This window comes from Haplochromis burtoni, unplaced genomic scaffold (genome assembly GCF_018398535.1).
Source record: "Haplochromis burtoni strain Fernald_Lab_line unplaced genomic scaffold, NCSU_Asbu1 Contig_184, whole genome shotgun sequence".
Lineage (NCBI taxonomy): Eukaryota > Metazoa > Chordata > Actinopteri > Cichliformes > Cichlidae > Haplochromis > Haplochromis burtoni.
Window position 1 is genome coordinate 273,707 of NW_024582545.1, and position 20,471 is coordinate 294,177.

Below are 20,471 nucleotides of genomic sequence, written 5' to 3' on the forward strand. Positions count from 1 at the left end.
TCCTTTTTCTTCCCCCATGGAGCGACTGAAACCTGACCTTCGAAGTCATATTCATGTCCAAGTTTATTTACTGAAACCATTTGAGGTTAAATAAACTTTAAGTGACTTACTTCCCAGAGAGACAAAAACTTGAAGATGTTTTTTTTGGATTATGAGGGCTGCGCGTAACTTACATGTTTTTACTGTTTTTATTGTTCTGACATTATAAAACTTAAAGTTGAAGGTTAGTTCTAAACACTCAGCAAGAAGGTCCTGGGAAGGTTGCGTCCTCCTCGTGTCTGCATCGGTTTCTCTATGTAAGGTTAACTGCCATTGGTTAACTGCAACAGATTGGTGACATGATTTGAGTCTGCCCTGCCTCTCGCCCTTTAACACCAGCAGGAGCAGTGCAGAAAGAAACACTGCTATGTTTTTACCTTTATTTAAGTCCCTATCGCATTAAATCTGCTTCAGTACTGCATTAAAACGACAACAAATACAGAATATAAAACTTGATATACAAACACAGACAACAAAAAACTGTTATTAATTAAACATTTGGGTTGTTTCACCCTTGGGAGTCGTTTTTTTAGTTGGCGTCTCCACCTTCCTGTGTGTGTTTCTAGCTTGTGACTGCGACCACCGGGGGATCTCCAGTGAGCAGTGTCATCGTGCCACAGGGCAGTGTACCTGTGTGGAGGGCGTGGCGGGCCCCCGGTGCAACGAGTGTGCTAGGGGTTACCACGGTGAGTTCCCTGACTGCAAACCCTGCCACAAGTGCTTTGCGGCTTGGGACACCGTGGTCGAGGAGCTGACCAACCAAACTCGCCGACTGGAGGCCAAAGTGAACGAGCTGCAGACTGTCGGAGTGACGGCGCCGTACAAAGAGTTGATTAGAAGTCTCGAGAGAAACTCCAAGGCTGTCAGAGACATCTTGGAGAGCAACGCCGCCACGGTGAAGCTGGAGCAGATACAGGAGCTGATGCATCAGATAACGTATGCACACCACCAAACAGAGGCTTACTTGGGGTTGTAGCAAGCAACTGGTGTTTATTGTTTCACTGTGCTCTTAGTGGTGTGATGTCCTATCTCAATGGAAAGCTCAACACAACCGAGGAAGCCTTGGAACTTCTTCAGAGTGATGCAAATGCCACCGATGCAGACTTAGACGTGCTGACTGTTGAGGCAAACCAGTTGGAGATGAGCGTCCAGAGGCTGAGACAGCAGGTGGACGATGCCAAGAACGCCAACATACACGGTGAGAAATCAAGTGCTTCAGCCTAAAGCTTCACTCTTAGACCTTTACAGCTAAGCCAAGACAGAAAGTCGGCACGTTTTAATCGGTACATCAGTACTAAATTTCCGTCCAGCCCTGTTTCACTGTTCCCTAACTTTACTGCTTCCAGGTGCCCTGGAGACTATTACTGCTGCGCACACGCAGTCTAGGATGGCGGAGCAGCGCACCAATGCTTCTACGAGCGACCCTGGCAACACAGTCAAGCAGTCAGTTGCAGTACGGAAAGCCACGGAGGACAATCTGAGCAGCACGAAGAAGGAATTTGACCGAAAACAACAGAGAAACATGCAGAAGCTGGACAAGCTGTCCAAAGAGCTCGATAAATTTAGCCTGTCTTCACTAAGTGAAAAGGTGAGAACACGGGAAGATCGCATCTGTCTATCACACGTTCACCTTTGTTGGTAATTCTGTCTTTCTCTGTAGATTTGTGGTGGAGCCTCTGAAGGTGATGATGGCTGCTCCACCTGCGGCGGGTTGGGCTGCACCAACAAGGATGGAGCGCCTCGCTGTGGAGGAGAAGAGTGTGGAGGCGCTGTCACAACCGCTCAGACGTCTCTCAATTCAGCCAATGAGCTGGAACAGGCGATCCTAGAAGCTATGCAGGAGGTAGACAAGCTCTCCAGGATGGTAAGTGAACATGGTCGTCGTGTTATAATGTGGAACACCTGCAGGTGGATGTGAGACAGGTAACCTGGACCTGTGTGGACACTCTGCTCAGGTGTGGGAAGCGAACATCCGAGCAAACGAAGCCAAAGCGAATGCTCTGGAGGTGCTGATCAAATCCAACCAGAGCAAAGAGAGAGTGGAGCAGAGCAACGAGCAGCTCCGCAACCTCATCAGGGAGATTCGAGATCTTCTCATGAGTGAGTTTCTCCTGTACACGTCTAGTCTTCACAATGTGTAAAAATTTATGCACGTTTCTTAAAATAAAACGGTTCATTTATGTTTGGTCTGCGTTTATCCAGATGAGAAAGCAGACGCGTCCGTTATCGAGGCCTTGGCAAACGAGGTTTTGGCTCTGGAGATGCCGACGTCGGCCGAGAAGCTTCAGGAGCTGACGGACGAGATCAGGGAGAAGGTCACCACTCTGACCAGCGTGGAGACGATCCTCAGTCAGAGCGCGGAGGATGTCATGGCGGCCGAGTCGCTGCTGAAGGAGGCTAAGGCTGCAAGGTAACACGTGACGACTGACAGGATGGAAAACAGGAGGAACGGGATTAAAAAATTCAACTTGAAAAAATCTTTTTTGCAGTCTTACAGGTGGCAATATTTTTGTTTTCTTCTGTAATTGTTGTAAACATTTTCTTGGACTACGAGCCAAATGCAAGACATCAGAGGCAGGTGATTGGTCAAAATCTAAATCCTTGTTACCAGTTTGAGCTCAAACTTAGGGGGTCAGTCAGTGAAGCGGGTAGCGAGCAGCCAACTGCAAATTTAAAATGTGAAAAACAAGCTGTTTTAGCTCCTCCCCCTTTGAACTGACATTCTTCTGATTGGCTGCCTCTGACAGAAATGTGTAAATAAACCCAGCTTTCTTTCTCCCTGTCTGTCAGCGAGAAGGCGTCTAACATGAAGGACACCGCAGAAGTAGTTAAGGCTGCCCTGGACGAGACCGACCGCGCTCAGAGCATCGCCATGGGCGCCATTGAGTTGGCCCAGAACAACACCAAGGGCACCATGGACCTGCTGAACGCTGTATGGCTGACCTCAGTGATGATGCGGTTTGATTCAGTGACTCCGTTTACTGTTTCGGGATGACAAAAACAGCACAAAGTTCGAGAGATGGAGTCGTACGTTGTTGCCATTTTAGAACGGTCTGCCTTGTTTTCAGTAACAACTGACTTTAAAAACAATATTGCAGTCAGGAAACGCTCAGCTTTGATTTAGTTTAATCACAGTGATATAAAAATGTTTTATTGGTGTTCGGACGTAATATTTTTATTTTAAAAAGCATTTTTAGTCTAAGCTATTAAAAATAAACATAAAAAAATAACAAATTAAATTCGAAACTTTGAAAAAATAAAAATAATATAGCAAACAAAAGCTGAATGTACGTAAAGGAAACTGACTTACTAATGCCTGACAACGCCACCCACAAAATAAATTATAAAGATACAAAAGGTATTCAAGTTTAACTAAAATTAAACTAAACTTGAAAGATTGAATGAGCTCCAAAAACTTCCTGAAACTGAACTGGATTCAGAAAAAATATTCACAACTAAAATAACCCAGTTTGGATCAACAAGTCACCAGCTACTTACCAATCAAATCTCTGGAAAATAGCCATCCCTCAGACCTGTGGATCACAGGAGGGTCCAAAGATTTTTAATAGCATCTGAAGTCTTTAGCTTTCCCCGATGATCATCAGTAATAAATATAGATGTTTAAAGATAACTTATTATTCTATATGAGTTCTGTGACCTTATATCTTATGTCAGTGCTATAGTTGGGTTTCCTTCCTGGCATTGAACAGGCTAAACTTTAGCCTGTTTTTTTAGCTGTGGTTGGTCAGAAGCTGCCAGCGCCGCTCCTTTCATGTGAACACACAGGAGAAACTCTGGCTTAATAGGGATGAGATGCAGGTGAAATTAATGATGGTGGGATTAGCAGAAAGAGTATGAGGCAAACCCTGAACAGTTAAAAAGAAGAAGTGAAAAAGAAAAGACAAGATAAATCTGTGCATTTGTGCGTCAGGTGGAGTCGGAGACGGCCAAGTCGGAGCTGAAGCTCAGTAACACCACGGGCCGCCTGCTGCAGCTGGAGAGGGAGGTCGGCCTGCTGAGGCAGAACAACCTGGAGATGAAGGAGATAATGGTGTCGACTGAGCAGGCGACGCAGCAGGCCAAACAGGACGCCGACGAAGCAGAGCAGGTCTCACAAACGCGCACATCCGTGTTGGTTTGCATGTGAATCCACTCCTGCTGCAGTGCGGTTTTTTTGTGTGTGCAGGAGTTCAATGAGAGGCTGAAGGATAAATTCGCTCAGGTGGAGAACCAGGTGGAGGTTAAAGGGGAGTCGGTGCAGCAGGCGAAGAGGAGGGCAGACGAACTGCAGCAGGAGGCCATAGAGCTGCTCAATCAGAGCAGCAGAAAGCTGGAGAGACTCAAAGGTGAACACTGTTCAGATAAATGTATAATAACTCTGTAGTTTTGTCTTCTGTTCTTTTAAATGAATGCATTTCTAACAAACAAGAAGGGAGTTTGCTCTCTTCCTGTTTGTTTAGATCTGTTTCTTTTTATATTATTGGATCCTCTCCCGTTAAAAAAATACACAGAAGCACATGAAATAATCTGCTACGAACCAGCCGGCTGATCTTGAGTCTGTTTCTGAAGTATGATCAGATATATAAAAATTAAGGAAAAAATATTCCACTTGTGCAAGAAATTTAAACCGTTAAAAAAGACAGTTTTGTTTTTGTGTGGCGTTTTCAGAGTTAGAGGTCTCCTACGTGGACAACCAGCGCATCCTGGAGGCCAAAGCTAAAGAGCTGGCCGAGCTGGAGCAAGCCGCCCGCAACATGCTGGAGGAGATGAGCCGCAAAGTAGCGCTGTACAGCACCTGTTTGTGATGAAACCATCACCGCCTTTGACTTTATTGACAGTGCCAAAGTGTCTGACGTACTGCTCCTACATGCCTGCTCCTTTTACGGCTGTTAAATAAAAACACTAATATATTTGACGTTGCCAAAAAATGTTTCAACGACAGAAAAAAAGCTTTAAAGCTGCCAAAGACCGTTAGAGTATTAAAGTAAGGAGTCCAGAAGGAAAGAAGCCATCATGACCTCGAAGCCAATATACCTGCATACGTTACTACAATCTGTGTTTAATTGTAACTAAATATCTATATTAAAAGGATTAACATTTCACATGTACTTAATAATCCAAAGATATCACTTGGACATGGTGCCTTAACAACCAGCCAATAATAAACCCGACTACAAGAAAAACACATGTCAGCTGGTCTTGTTTAATCTTTTGTGTTCTGGTAAAAAAACAACAACAGTTTTTTTCCTATTATAAATAAATAAAGACCAGAGAAATGGGCTGCACAGCCACAAAGCCTGGAAGACTTGATGATAGAAGCAGCTGAATTACAAAGAAACCTTGAGGGAAAGCTGTGTCTGCACTTCTTTTGATGATCATAGTACAGACAGTTGGGTCTGCAAACATACACATAAGTGTTAGATTAAAACAACACTGTTTAGTTTACACCCAGGTTTCCAAAGTGTCACTACTGGAAGCATGAGGTGATACCAGGACCCTACAGAGGTCACACAGGTAGTCCATATATATGTTCAGATGTCAGAAGGTTTGCTGTATCTCGCAGCACAGTCTTAAGAGCAGGAAGGAAATTCCAGGAGATATGCAGGCACTCTAGAGTTACTCTACAGCCTCCCAAGAGGCCGCAGAAAGCCCCGAACCTATCAGCAAGCCCGCTATCTGCTCCTTTGTGCAAAGAGGAACAGGATGAGCAGAGCCAGAGCTACAAAATGACCTCGAGCAGGACAGTGGTGTGAAAGTCTGATCAGCGAGTCGGAAACAGGCTTCATGCTGGTGCCATAAAGGTGTGACGCCCTCTAGTGGGCCCTGCACTTGCTGCCCAGCACTGTGGAGCCTGATTAATATTTGCCATAGAATACCACCCCTGATGCCCTGAGAGCAGGTTTAGCCTGTCAACGCTTGCCTGCTGTAAGGCACCTGTGCCGAGCTTCTAAAGTGACTCGACTGCCTCTCTTGTCCCTTCAAAATTTGCTGAATCTAAAGCATGCATCACACAGAGTGAAGAAGATGAAAAACTGCAAACAAAAAGAGACATTTAATTTGCATTACTTATCAGATCTGCAGACATTTCAGTTGAAACAAATCCTCATTTATGAAACAAACATTAAATCAAGACATCTGTACACGTGACGACAGTACAACACAGGCTGAACTCCTTAATTACAGCTTTTCTTTAAGAGGTCCATTTATGGAGCTGTCCGAGTCCACAGGACCGACTCTTCGACTCTCTGCTAGGAAAGCGGTGAGCAGTGTCATCGTGCAGCACTTTAAACAGCACAGCAGCATTTATGTGTTTTATTAGCACAGTAGTTTAAATTGTTGGTATGTGTGTTCATGTGAAGCTGCAGATTAGGCTTTATTATGCTGTCAAGGGTAAAAACTGAATTCTCTCCACCACAAGACAACTGAAAGATATTTCTGTGATACTGTTGAGAAACGGCAGCGCGGTAAGGCGTGGCGAGGCAGACTTTTCCACCCAGAAAATGAAGGAATGATCCGCTTTTAAAGATCTGGTGTAAAAGGAGACTTTGAGCTCCAGTATAAGTATTTTCAGTGGTCAAGAGTCACCCGGAGGTCATGGTTCTAGTCCCTGCTGCGGGGGTTGTGTGGAGGCGGAGCTCCTTCCACAGGCGCTGAGCTGGGAACCGAGAGCAGCTGACCGCCGTGCATGCGCTCGTTGACGCGCAGCTGGCAGCCATCCTGCAGCATGCGGACAGCTATCCTCGCTATGTTGCGTGAGTCGTCGAGCCCGGAGTGAGGACGACCTTCGTACGTCAGGCCGAGTTTCTCCAGCATGGTGCTCAGCTTCGTCTGAGTACGCGGCACCTGGAGGAAGAAGAAGAAAATATGGCTGGTTAGCAGTGGAGACCTTTTATCATAGAAGACATTAGGACATGTGAGAAATAGCCAAATCTGTGAGGAGGTTCATGGACGTGACATAGGAAGGCATGCAGAGGGTTTAATGACTAAAATGAGCTGGAACAGTAAGAATACAGTACTGTGAAAAAGTATTTGTTCCCTTTTGCTTTTTTTTTTTTGTTTCTTTGGGCTTTGATGTGTTGCTATTTGAGATATTTTAGCCTGCTTCACTTTGCCAGACAGGTTCTATTTGTGATTTCTTGATTCCACAGGTCTTGCAGTAATCAGAGCTGGGTGTGATTAATGAAATAAGGGTGCAGTTTTTTTTGTTGTTTTTTTTTTTAAACACAGAGCCAGGAGCTTTTTCCCCTAAATAAATGAAATCATCTTTGACTAATATTAAAATTAGGTTTAAAAATCTAAAACATGTAAGCGTGTCTGTACAAAGCTGTAAAATGTACCTTGTAGAAGTTTCCGTATGACTTTCTTATGTTTATCCACTTCTTTGCAAACGGAGGATATTTGATTCGGCTGACCCGACACTGGATGTTGAGGAACTTGCTCATATCCCACGACCTGTGGACGATGTTAAAGAAACGGCGTTGTAAACCAAGTGAGGAGAAGAAAGTAAACATCCTGCAGAAGCTTTGACGTGAAACCCACCCGTCAGTCAGGATGGCGTATTTGTATTTTGTCCCGAGTTCCCTTTTCTGAAGCCACGACACAACTCGCTGCAGGACCACTGGGAACGGGTCTGCTTCTTCGACCATTTTCTACCAACACAACACAGAAAAATGAGTAAATGACCCACACGTGTAATGTGATAGTGACGTGAACTCAACCGACCTGCGTTATTCCCGTCAGCTTCACACAGAAGTCTGAGAGCTGTGGGTTAAGCTCAGGCTTCACGTACTCCTGAAAGGTGTCCACCTGTGCAGAACATTAGAGGAACATCATTATTAACAACAACAGAAACAACAACAACAAAAGACAACTCCTGATTTAAGTCACAATCTTTACTAACAATCTCCAAGGTGTGCGTGTTGATGAGAACCATAGGGAACTCAATGATTTCGTGGAGGAAGTCTGAAGGATTGTCCTCTTCACATGTGGCTTCAAAGTCCACCACACAGATGTAGTCGTAGTACGTGTCGGTGGGGCCTCCCTCTGCCGCCGTCTGCATCAGCTTCTGTTTCTTATAGTGGCTCTTCAATCTCTTCTTCATCACATCCTTCACTCCTCTGCACACACCAAGAGAAAAACTGTTTGATAGAAGACTTCTAAGGGACAAGCACGAGTGTTTGGTCCTCAAACATTTATTAAAAACTCACCGTGTGTCGAGCTTTAACTCCGCTAACTTGATCCGAAGCTCCTCCTTCGTCATGCGGTTGATGTGGCCATTGGCCAAAGCAATCTCTTTGTACACCGGATGGCTGAAGTCACCCTTCGACTGAGACGGGGACACCTGAGGAGCAGATTCTCCGGCAGGACACAACCTGCTGCTAGGCTTCTCCTGAGGAGGAGACGTGTGGGTCGTTATGTGTCAGAAAATGATGTAACTCTACAAATTTGGCCATCAAAAACACAGAGAGCATGGATCAATGGTTTGTTTGGAGGAACAGATCATTTTAGAGTGAAGTCCAACAACACATCAGATAAGATTATCTGCAAAAGAAAGTAGATAGCAGTTTCTGAAATACTCAGACCTATCTACTGGGATTTTCCCACAAAACCATCTCTAGGAGGTAAAAGGAAAATAGGCAGACTGTTCAAACTTAATGCAACCATGCAGAAGAGTAGGAAGGTCAAGTGTACAGAAGAGCATCTCAAACCTAGAAGCAGGAGACGACCACACTGGGTGCCTCTGCTGTCCTCTAACAGGAAACTAGTTCCTTGACCATGACAGTGAGTTCTCTGACCTCACGTGGCCTGCACAGTCACCAGATCTCAATCCAACAGTCGCATCATGGATGAGCACCCACTGTGCGATGCTATCCTGATAACTTGGAGCAAACTTCTTGTTGATTATGTGCCTTTAAGAAGTAACACTGAAGGAAAACGGGGTCTAACCCGAGAATAGCGATCTCTTTAGCTTAAAAAAAGAATAGCTCAGTCAATTAAAATACAACACGACAAGATGAAGTACACAGAGCAAAAGAGAATCGGGGTCGATTTGCAGGGCTCACATTAACAAAACACTGTGATGTAGCTCCCGTCTACTTCAAATATTTTAGTATTAATTACTCCAATACAAGAGTAACTAAAAGTAACGCGGTTTCTAGTCATTTTCATCAAGTCGGCACCTTACCAAAGAACCCAACGGGACATATCTCTCACCAGCCTGTCTTTGGTGTCAATGAACGCACCAGCCAGTTTACTTCAACGCAAACAGCGTTTACACGGAGCAGTGATTCTGCTAGCTCACCCACCTTCTCCTGCTCCTTCACGCTGGACGTCTTCACATTGTCCTCCTGGCCGTGAATGTTCTCCTTGTGTTCGTCCATTTAAAGCTGAGGTTAGTCCAAAAGTTGCTCAGATCATTTGAAAACAACATAAATTGAAGGCTAAACCAGGTCTGCTGCTGCTCCGGCTAGCCTCAACACATTAATGGCTGAAGCAGCTACCGCTAACAAGCGCTGACACGTTCAGTTAACGTCAGATATTTCGCATAAATCAACCACGGGAGTTTTTTTTTTTTTTTTCAGACAGTAAATAATAAGGTGCCTTTGCTAAACCCACATAACAGCACTGAACTTTTCATTTTCATGAGGGGGACAGTTATGACAGCTTCCGCTTTGCGCCAAAACAGCAGCAACAGCGCTCACTATCGCCACCTGCTGCTGCGGATGAACGCAGCAACAGGTGTTTTTTGTTTTTGTTTTGTTTTTTTTCACCCAGGACAGGTGAACTCAACTTTAATGTCAGAATTTCTGAAAATAAATTTAAGAGAAATACTAGGATTTGAAAATCATAAATTTGCACATTGTAATCTTTAATTTTCGTAGCTTGAATTGAAGTCCTTTTCATGTTTTCAGCACTCGGTTAGTAAACACTCATAGTCTGTTTTTGTTGGGTAAAAAAGGTAATTTACTCTATTGGGAATACAGTGTAGCTAGATTTGTAAATAGATGCAGTAACTTTATGTACTAATAATGTAGCTGTTATCTATTACAAATCACCTGTGAACCTACATCGCTAGTATTATAAAAATGTGTTCAATTATTTAGCCAGACCTAACCAGCTGCACATTTTGTTTGTATTCCACTAGAGCAGCTTTGCATGATTCAGACTTCTAAATAATCCTTATTTATGTTTAGTGCAGCCCAACACTTCATCCTCTGTCCAAAACAAGCTCCCCTAGTACCGTTTAAGCAAACTTTCCTCTGATTGGCTGTTAAACAGATTGTTTAAAAGTGGTTGGGGATATATGCCAAATATGACCATATTAGGAATATCCACTTTATTTTACATCATGCAGAGCCAAGAAAAAAACTGACACCAGACATTTGAAGCAGTCTGAAGCCTGAGCTGCTGGTTCACAGGGATTACTGATGTATACACCGACTTCATTATCAGACCTGCTTATTATGAGCATCCATCACTGGAACAGTGCAAATAAAGTGCTATGAAAAAGAATTATGTCCCTTCCTTAGTTTTTTGCGTATTTATCAGAATTCATGGTTCCAGCAGTAAGAAAGGCAGGGTACTATCTAACTGAATAGTAAATTTCTAATTATTTTAGTATAGTTGCCGTATATAATTAAAAAAATATTTGAAGCAGATATATGTAATAAAACTAATTAGAGATATTTGGAGGCAGTGCTCCTGTTTGGCCGCTAGTTGTCACTATAGCTCTATTTAAAGCCACAAACCATTGATGTTTTCACTGTACACATCTATACAGTATGAACCCTTTGTAAGCCTTTGTAAGGGGAAAACACTTCACAAAACATCATCGCCAGAGGTCAGCAAAACCAGAAAACTGGAAATTCTGGCGCTGTGCAGCTAATGATAACTGGAAATCCTGGGTGGGGCTGCTGCTGCTTTGATTTGACGTTTGTCTCTGAGACAACAGAATGAAAATGTCTGTCTTAATGAAAAGCAATAAAGGACACCTGGCGTTCAATTTAAGATCCATCTGTGCCTGCAAATCCTAAATTACTTCCCTTTGTTCGCCTGCACTTGAGTTTTGCAGAAGATTCTAATGGATTTTTAAGCATCCATGAATTTAAACTGAAGACAGCAGTGAAATTGAATGCAGTTAAATCAATGTCGTTTCTAAAAGCTTATCCAGCTGCTTTAAGTCGAAGTGATTTACACCCTGGTTTATGCATGTATTCCTTATGAAGCTTGCAGAGCAGTATGATCTTCACAGTTGGATTACCATAATCAATAAGAAGCTCAGATTTTTTAATTTTTTTTAAAAAAGGCACCTTGATAGAAAAACAATGATTTATTTTATCATCTGAAAATATAATAATAATACAGTTATAGAAAACCCATAACCAGAAACTAATGCACAGAAATAAGAAAAGAAAAAGACAAAGAAAACGCACACACACCATGAACTCAGAGCTTTGGAGAGGAGGTGCACGTCTCTCCTAACAGAGATAGTGTTTGAATCAGTTTGCAAAAAACATCAAAGATGATCTTAGGTTTCATAAAAACCTCCATATTTGGCTTTTTTTTCTTCTTAGAATAGAGAAAAACAGAAGGACACACAGAAGAAGAAAAAACAGGCTGCACTGAAAAGGCATCAGTCCTATTTTTTAACCCCCTCGTCATCATCTTCATCACAGTGAAATGGGGTCGGGGAGCTACATTTTTCACTTCCCTCTGTCCAGTCTGCGATGCTGCATTCAAGTCACGTGTGGGAAAGCGGCTATCGCTGCTGGGAAACATGCTGCTTTAATGTTTGAACAGACGCTTATTTCAAGTAAAAAGAGAAAAATCTTCAGCCTCTCAAATCTTCTAAATATCAGAACAGAGCGTCTGAATGCTGCCATGTTTTTTTCCCCCTGGACATGAACGCAGCACAGCATCAAAGGCTTCACACACACATACACACACATTGTAATTTGTTCTGATCACCTCTCCAGAAAAGGCCATCTAATGATCCAGGACTTAAAAAGTGAAGCCTGCATGTGATCACCTGTCAACTTTAAACAATTTCAAATCGGCATAATTTCACCTTATTTCCCTCCACGTGCACCAAACTGCATCACGCGTTAGTGTTCTCTCTACATGTGTCGTGTGAGAAAACAGGCTCTGCTTCTCAGCTATCTCTTGATGTTAGTACAAGGTTTCCCTTCTCACTGTTAGAGGCTTTAAAAAGCTTTCAGAAGCAACAGTTACCTGAAAACACAAACATCATAACAAAATAACCACAAAACACCAAATTAACAAGAGATGAGGCAGTTAAGCAGCTTTCACTTCAAAACAGGCAGCCTGACATTTTGGGAAATAGTCACTTTTTTTTGTTTTTTTGTTTTGGTCTATTCAGTGTGAAGTTAGAGCCAGAGGACGGAGATGTTGGCCAACTATAAGACAAGTAACCAGTCCCTGGTGTTTTTGAACACATTAATCAAATCAGACGTGGTGACCAGCAGGTGAGTGCGACAAACGGGTAAAAGAAACTTGGCGGTAACCAGCAGGGAGGTAAACCGGCTTGTTTCAGACAGAATGAAGCAATGCAGAGACGCTGTCTATCTCTATGTCCCGCCCCCGGTTTTAACCGTTTCCATCTGGGAGCCTGTTAGGAGTAACTCTTGATTCTTTTACCTGAACTGAGGAGTTTCTGTCATATTTCAGGCTACTTCAGACTAAAATGACTGTGTATCTATCAGAAGTTAATGAAGTGGTCTCTGGCTGTACAGGAACGTATTGTCTAACAGCCTCTTTATTGATTACAGATGTGTCAAAACTTGTCATTACAGGAAATGTGGAGATCGTTGAATGTCATCTTAATGGGGAAAGAGTTAGAGAGGCCATCGTTTTGTTGCCCAGTAAATGACAGGTGTATCTGATCATTATCTTGGTAAAAATGAAGCTGTGTGCACATTTTAAACAATTTTTCTCGTTTTACTGCATTTGTAACAAGAACTGTGAGGAAATCCGTTCAGCGCTCTGGCAGGAAACGCTGATTGGGAGGGTCGGAGCTCTTGACCAAAACACCAATAAAAACATAACTTGCAGGAATGTGAACATTTTAAGCTCATTTTGGACAAAAGTCTCCTGGTAGGTTTAAAGAAGGGCTTTAAAATAACTGCATGAAGTCGTTTCCTGAGCAGCGGCTGCTGTGTTCTCAAAGCACCGTGACCAAGGGGCCGCATCGAGGATCGACTTTGAGATAAATAAGGATTATTGTGAGGATTCAAAGATACACCAGAAGACTGAACAATAATAATTATGGATCAGGGGAAAAAAAAAATCAAGCAGTTGAGGTGAGCAGAATCATGAAGCTAATTCATTAAATTAACGCATAATTAGGAGTATTTTTTCAAATTTATAATCATTTAGTTACTGTGAGGTCAGATTTGGGCAATAAAAATGAAGGAGGGCGATAAAAGCAGGTTTGGGCATCACTTTTCACTGCAGCTGTAGCTTAAAGGTTTTATTTTCTTACAGCAGATATCTTTCACAGCACGTCCATTAATGATCTCTCCCGGCTCTAGCTGCACATCTACCATCCAGATTTGAGCCTATTTTCCAAAATGTTTAACTGTTCCTTGAAGAACTACATTACAGAGACACACGAGTAAGTGCACAACGCACACGAATACACAGATTTACACACTGATAGAAAACAGCTTAAAACAATGTGCAATCCCAGACTTCAAACTGTCGCTTTGAAGAAGATGCTGAATTTAAAAAAACCTCACATAAATACAGAACAGCAGCGAGAGAGAGACAGAGGCGCGGTGCGAATGAACCTTCAGGTGGATGTGTGTTTGTGTTTGTCACAGCGAGCTTGGTGTGCACATTCAAATCAGGTCCACTGGACTCATAACTGACAGTTTGTGTGGAGGTGGTGCTCTAACAGAAACACATCCCTTTAAAGGACAGGAAAAAAATAACGTGTTATTCCATGCCCTGATGTAATCCCGCTCATTTATATTTAGACTTCAGTGTGTGTGTGATGCCGGTGCCACCAGAGTCTCCTGGTGACCAGATGAAAGCAGCTGAGCCGATTTATCTTTTGTTGGCCCTGCAGATCTGCAGCAGAGCAGCCACGTTTTCATGTGTGCACCTTCAGAGAGTTCCGGTTCAGGTCTTGAGCGTTTACGGTATGTCCGTTTACGTGTTCTTGGTGAGGCTCAGAGCCTTAAACCGAGTCACCGTGGAGCCCAGAATCATTGGCTCATGTAAGGCTACATGTTGATTTCCTCCCCACACTGGTCTCAGTGCGGGAGGAGCAATCGTTCCAAAGCGCACTGCAAATGTTCCCAGTTCTTCCACAGCAGCGCTAGCAGGGACACGCCCACGCAGGTGAGCGCCAAGTGGAGGCGACTGCGCAGCAGCGGGGCGGTGAACTTGGCCGCAGTGGACACGCACACCAGGATGACGGTGACGATGGCCAGCATGATGTTGATGCACTTGCCCAGCAGCACTTTGGCGTCCGTGTTTTCCAGCTGGATGGTTTGCTGCTGCTGCTGCTGCTGGAGCTCGAGCTTCGACACGCGAGTCTGGCACGACTCCAGCACCTCCTACGACACATGCGCGCGCGCACACACACACACACACACACACAGAAAAATGGTTAGAGATCAGGGAAACTCTGGAGAGCAGTGAGTCACAGCGAAAGGGCAGCAAAACTGGATCGTGTATGAACTTCAGCTGCATTAGAAACAAGCGCAAGAACGTCCGATTAGAAATAGGAAGCAATGGAGGGACTGCTGTGGCTTCAGTGTGACATGTCATGAGAGACATGTCATCAATTAATCATTTGGACGCTCAGAAATTTGTAATTAAAACCTCCCCGAAGTGAAAGGAACAGATTCAGATTAATTATTTCTCCAAAATGCTAATCTTCCAGTGATATGAATGGGGGGGGCTCCTCTCTCCTTTAAGCGTTCTTGTAGCAAACCCATTAACCACAGTGAGCATGCCGTGTGGATAGGCCTGTCGTCATCCTGGCAGAGACCACTTTTACCAGGATAGCCTCAAATGATGAAGGTACACTACGCAGTGACCTTTCCCACTAAGGGGTCAAACTCGTCTAAACTGAACACTGTAAATAAGGCAATAATACATTAGGCCTTTCAATTAAACTTACAATTTGAGTAAGACATTGGTTACTTAAAGGGTTAATCCTAAATTCTAATCTTAATCAGCCGTGTGCTGTGGCAGTGGTGGGGGCTTATGCCCAAACATAAGTCACCTGTATGTCCCTGGCCCTCTCATAGGCCTGGTAGGCCACCTTCTCCTCGATGCTGGCCAGCTCCTGCTTCAGATTGCTGGTCTCGTGCTGGTGCAGCTCCGTCAGGTCATTCAGCTGGTCCTCCAACCGCTCATACCTGACAGACAGAAACACCCACAAACATGCAGAGTAGGTGGAGGCGGAGAGAGCCAAGGAAAGAGAAACAATGCATTATTGAGAGTGTGTGGGCACGTAACAGTACAGCAGTGTATCTGCTGCAGCCGAGCTGCTCAGAGCATTTGCCCTTGGTTGGGGGGTTTACGTGTAAGCTCTGCCGGCTATTTTTAGGCTTTTAATGATGGACTCCTAAACTGTCAAAAGCTCTCTAAAGTTCAACAGCTCATGTAATGACAACGTTGGCTCTGTTAGGATAGAAATGCTACCATTACTGAAGCACCGAAGTGTGAAAACATCTTCATCCAACAATTATGCCACAATTTTACTTGATACAGATCAGTGATCCTCAAACCTTTTGCCTTCTGAGCAAAAAACCTCTGCTAGCATCCCCCGGTTAGCTTCAAAGCAATGTGCAAACCGCTTTTATTTTGTATTTCGTGTTTATAGTCGTACAAATCGTTGTGCAAATATTCTTGTGACATGACTGCAGCACACATATTCTGACAATAAAAGATATAAGGAAAAAAGACCCTTCCACAAAACAAAAACAGCATAATTTGTTGAGCAGACATATTTTACACAGTATAATATTTCTCTTATCTTTCTCAGTTCAGTGTTTTATTGGATTTTCTGATTTAATTCAGAGCTCAATAATACAAGTGATTTTACAAGTCATAGTTAATATAGTGGTGATAGCTTCGCAGAGACTCTGAAGACAGCAGTTAAACATTTTAATGTCAGCTCTGGAGATAAATTTATAATTTTTAATATTAGGCTACATAAAATTAACATTTTTATGTTGGCTCTGTGAAGTTTTGTCCAGCCTGAAAAATGTGTCGCAGTCAGGGATTCATTAAGTGAAGGGGAGGATTCACAGTTTGTGTAAGTGAGGCAGGAAACTGCATATTTCATCCTCTACTGATTAAATTTCAATTGTGATTTGTTCCCCCTCTATCTCTCCAATTTATGGTGTTGAAATAAATTTTAGATATTAAGAACTGAAATGGGTTTTTAATTACTTGTTTCAGGGGCGTTTAAGGTGTTAACACTGAACTGTTGCTCACTCAAAGCCCGAGGGGCTGACTTTATACTAATGGGTATATTTAAGAAAGAAACATGTGAGTCTGTGCCCTATTATCTGTAAAATGTTCATGGAAGAGTATTTAACCATCATGTGTGGGTAACAATATTCTCCTCTCCCAGAACAACACAAAATATTCTGTTTTGATCTGTGACGCAAAAAAGAAACACTAAAAAAAAAAATCTTTCCACAGTGAGAAACAATCTGCCCTCAGTACCAGGGAAGAAAAACAAAGAACAAATCCTCTAAAGCTCCTTATAAGCAACCAAATGTCATTTTATTTTTCTTGCACCTCAGTTTAGGAGATTTTTCTTTTCTTCAAATACTATATTTTTGGCATTTCTCATTTTAATGCTGGTGACAGCGGAGATGTGAAGCATTTAAAAATAGTACTGGAGCACACAAGCTTTTCCCCCTAAAACCTCCCTAGAAATCACGAAAAAAAAAAAGAAAAAGAGCAAAAAACTAATAAATATGTCAAGAATTTTTTTTTTCTGGGAGAAAAGCCTTCCTTAGACTCGTGATGCTGTGCTCACCTGTATCGCTCCTCCTGCATCACCTGCGTGAAGTAGTTGTAGTCTCGTTTAAACTGTGTGTTCAGAGTCTCCATGTCCTCTGCCAGCTGCGTTTGAGCATCCCTGATGTCCCGCACCATGTCCAGCACCTCCACTAGGCGCCCGCTGGAGTCAGACCTCCCTGGCCCCCCTGACTCCGCCCCCGATCCTCCTGCCGGGTTCCCGTTGGAGTCAGCGGATGCAGACGTCCCGGTGGAACACTCATCGTCGCTCTGGTACTTGGTCGCCTTGGCTACTGTGGTAGCGCTGCCACTCAGACCCCTCGCGCCGCCCTCCACCTGCAGCCCTGACCCCGTTTCCATAGAGCTTTTCAGGTGAGCAATGTTGTCAGCGCTGCCAAACTTGTTCCTGATGAGGTTAGCGAACTCCCGCGGCTTACTGAAGAAAAATGGAGGTGAGAGCGACACGCCGGGCCCGATCGTCTTCACCTTATCCAGTGCCTGGTGGCGCCCGGTGGTGCTGACGTCCCGCAGGCTGCCCTCCTTGCTGTGAGTCCCGGACTCCTTGCCGCCGCTGTCTTTCTGGTTGTGCTTCCCATTGGTCTCGCTGTCCTTCATGCGGCGGTGGTACTGCTCCAGCTTCCTCTGCAGCCGACCGATGGTCTGCGCAGACTTCTGGTTCTTCTTTTCAAACACCTGCCGTATCCGCGACACCTGCTGCTTGTCGGCATTGTTCATAAGCTTCAGGTACTCGGCCACGTTCTGGTCCCGAGCCGTCTGCTCCACCTTAATCTGCTCCGTCACCTGAAGGCAGAGCCAAATGACAGATGTGAAAACAGCTGCTGAAGATTTAAAATCATTTAAGCATGCATGATACCAGCGCTTCTGATTCTTACTGACACCCCGATTTGTTCTATGAGTTTGCTCATCTTTCACACGGGTATGTTAGAATAAAATAATGCTGCATGAATACTGACAGCAGCCCTGTTTGTCTTTGAGCTCACTGATACTAATTTAATTTGGCCCCCCACTTCTGATCCCTAATGATAATTAGCCACGAGAGGAGACGTTAACACCTGCTTTTCTTTGCTTGTGAAGAAGTTATCCTGTGTAAACAGAGCTGGTCTTAAAGGCATCTCTAAACCTCCTCACACGGGCGTTTCCTCAGAACAAAACAAAGTTTTTTTAGCCTCCTGTTGCTAAAAGGTAGCAGTCAATGCGCCCCTCAGTCATGTGATCGAGTTTACTCCAACCATGGAAAGTTTAAAAATTACCATCTGATACTGATGCTACAGATCAAACTGTTTTCTCTGGTCTGCTTTCATTCACTGTATTTGTTTCTTTGTGTATATTCCTGACTGGGAGCAGCAGTTCATCACATTGTAATAATAATTTCACTGTTAGGTTATTGTTGAAGTCTCAAAATACTTTTGCTCGGATAAACCAGTGAATATACAGCATGCAGCACGAGTTCAGCTTAGTCTCTACAGTTGTAAAACGTTGATATTAAAGTGCAGGATAAGCCTCTACTGTGAAAAACACTTCTAATTTCTAAAGACAGGACTGAGACGGACCTGAGTCGATTTTTTCTTTCCCCGTCGTATCAGAACTGACATTTAAAGGACATTTAGTCCATTACTGGATTAAAAAAAAAAGCTGCTTCTGTTGCTTGACGTGTCACCAAACAGAGCTAAGGAGATATTTTAGTTTGTCTTTTACTCAAGTGTGGTGCTTGAGTTCTGAGTGCCAATGTGTCCCATGTGTACCCACAGCTTTTCAAATTAAACACGATAAATTTACAGACACACACTGAAGCAGGTGTGCAATGTTTTCCTTCTTACCTTGAGGATCTTCTGCTGCAGGCTGTCGATTCCCAGCGGTCCTTTGGTGAAATCCAGACCCACGCCGTCGTGCCCAACACCGTCAACCACGTCTAGGTTGGACTCTGAGCCGCCGCGGCGAATGGGCACCGGGATGCTGAGGACATCGCAGCCGCTGCGCTCCGCCTGCAGACATAATGATCTAATGAGTGTATAGGTTTTTATTTTTTGGGTTGGTCTGTACAATATAAACACAATAACGTGTCAAAAACCACTGTGCTAATTTGTCTTTCATATGACCGACTGGGCCATTCATGGCTTGAAACCCAGAGGCAGACAACAAACTGCCATTTCTGATGCCACAAATACTCCCACTGTTGATAATATCCGACTGAGACTAACATTTACTGAGAGTTGGATAATGCTGCATTCAGACAGCATTTCTCAAGTGGAAGTGATGTTAAAAGAAGCAGATGAGACACAGATTTTTACATATTTTATACCCAATATTCATACTGAGCAGGTATATTAATCTCCATGGTTACCACCTTAGTTTGTAATGATATCTGTGGGACTGCAGTAAACCAGAAAATCGAAATTTTGACCGTCACAACTAGAACGGAGAACTCAAACTCGGCTTCATTAGGAGCAAACATGCCAAGATTGTTGAGGTATAGAAAATGAAATGGTTCAGTTTAACAGAAAAAGAAATGTTCTTGTTGCATTGCACATAAACTGTTTCACAAACAAAAAACAAAAGTGCAAAAATTACTAGCAAAAATTTGGCTAAAAAATAAAAAGATCTTAGCCCGTGTAGGCCCATACAACCCATCCTCCTAGCATGAAATTGGCTGCACATAAAAACCTAAAATTGCAAATTAACTAAATTGCACTCAGTGACCTCCTTGATTTAGCCATTTCCTCAACTATCATTAAACTCGCCTCTGCTGCTCCATTACATTGAAATGTAGCTTGAAGGAACCTATTCTGATCTAGCTGCACGCCTCTTTTTCTGGGGCTTTTACTCCTCTGTGGCTCCATCTCTCTGCTGGTGTGTGATATCAAAATGAGGCAAATTCTATTATCTGAAACACACACTCTACACATTGTAAAGCAGTACTCAGAATACAGGCTGACCTGTAATTGCCTGCCCTCAGCATCAGCTTTCCTTTTTATATGCCATTTCCTGCTAACTAGCTTGTATGCTTGCAGCTGCAATAGAGGTTCGCCAGTTTGGCCACAATTTATTAAGAAACCGAAATGTGCATATCTGCGGGCTTGATTAAAATGAGTGGCCTGTGGGTCTTGAGTTTAACACATGAGTACACTTGAGTGACCAAAGTTATTTAATTAAATCACAAGTTAACTGGTTCAAAATCTCTGTACACCTAAATGTGTAACAGCTTACAATCCCCATCATCCTCAAATTTAATCGCCTCATTATGTGATTACAAGCACACACATGTTAAGAGTTCACCAGTTACTATTCTCCAACAAGATGCTTGAATTCTACCTGGTGTGTGTGTGTGTGTGTGTGTGTGTGTGTGTGTGTGTGTGTGTGTGTGTGTGTGTGTGTGTGTGTGTGTGTGTGTGTGTGTGTGTGTG

General features: G+C 43.4%; 3 protein-coding genes across 7 annotated transcripts in view; 1 reads left to right on the top strand and 2 right to left on the bottom strand.

Annotated features, from left to right (window-relative positions):
* The window catches only part of lamb1b (laminin, beta 1b), a 30,555-nt gene extending 25,329 nt beyond the window's left edge, over positions 1–5,226 (top strand). For both annotated transcript variants that reach the window (XM_005934256.2, XM_005934257.3), the window contains 10 exons: positions 606–975; positions 1,053–1,237; positions 1,386–1,627; positions 1,700–1,903; positions 1,995–2,139; positions 2,242–2,449; positions 2,830–2,971; positions 3,971–4,147; positions 4,226–4,385; positions 4,708–5,226. In XM_005934256.2, the coding sequence (XP_005934318.1) occupies positions 606–975; positions 1,053–1,237; positions 1,386–1,627; positions 1,700–1,903; positions 1,995–2,139; positions 2,242–2,449; positions 2,830–2,971; positions 3,971–4,147; positions 4,226–4,385; positions 4,708–4,844 (1,970 nt within the window). In that variant the 3' untranslated portion in view covers positions 4,845–5,226. The remainder of the gene's footprint in view (positions 1–605; positions 976–1,052; positions 1,238–1,385; positions 1,628–1,699; positions 1,904–1,994; positions 2,140–2,241; positions 2,450–2,829; positions 2,972–3,970; positions 4,148–4,225; positions 4,386–4,707) is intronic.
* Positions 5,227–6,072: 846 nt separating this feature from the next.
* eri1 (exoribonuclease 1) lies at positions 6,073–9,763 on the bottom strand. Of its 2 annotated transcripts, none has more exons than XM_042225839.1 (7): positions 9,345–9,763; positions 8,247–8,428; positions 7,940–8,177; positions 7,762–7,845; positions 7,579–7,688; positions 7,377–7,491; positions 6,073–6,882 (listed from the first exon to the last, which is right to left on the bottom strand). In XM_042225839.1, exons 1-7 carry the CDS (start codon positions 9,417–9,419, stop codon positions 6,640–6,642), a joined length of 1,047 nt encoding a protein of 348 aa, XP_042081773.1. In that variant the 5' UTR covers positions 9,420–9,763; the 3' UTR covers positions 6,073–6,639. The 2 variants fall into 2 exon arrangements, with proteins under 2 accessions (XP_042081773.1, XP_005934317.1); XM_005934255.2 differs by having other exon boundaries at positions 7,940–8,156; positions 9,345–9,755.
* Positions 9,764–12,431: 2,668 nt separating this feature from the next.
* tmcc3 (transmembrane and coiled-coil domain family 3) overlaps positions 12,432–20,471 on the bottom strand; it is a 70,482-nt gene continuing 62,442 nt past the window's right edge. For all 3 annotated transcript variants that reach the window (XM_042225836.1, XM_042225837.1, XM_005934254.3), the window contains 4 exons: positions 18,888–19,052; positions 17,069–17,850; positions 15,296–15,431; positions 12,432–14,621 (listed from right to left, as the gene is read on the bottom strand). In XM_042225836.1, the coding sequence (XP_042081770.1) occupies positions 14,316–14,621; positions 15,296–15,431; positions 17,069–17,850; positions 18,888–19,052 (1,389 nt within the window). In that variant the 3' untranslated portion in view covers positions 12,432–14,315. The remainder of the gene's footprint in view (positions 14,622–15,295; positions 15,432–17,068; positions 17,851–18,887; positions 19,053–20,471) is intronic.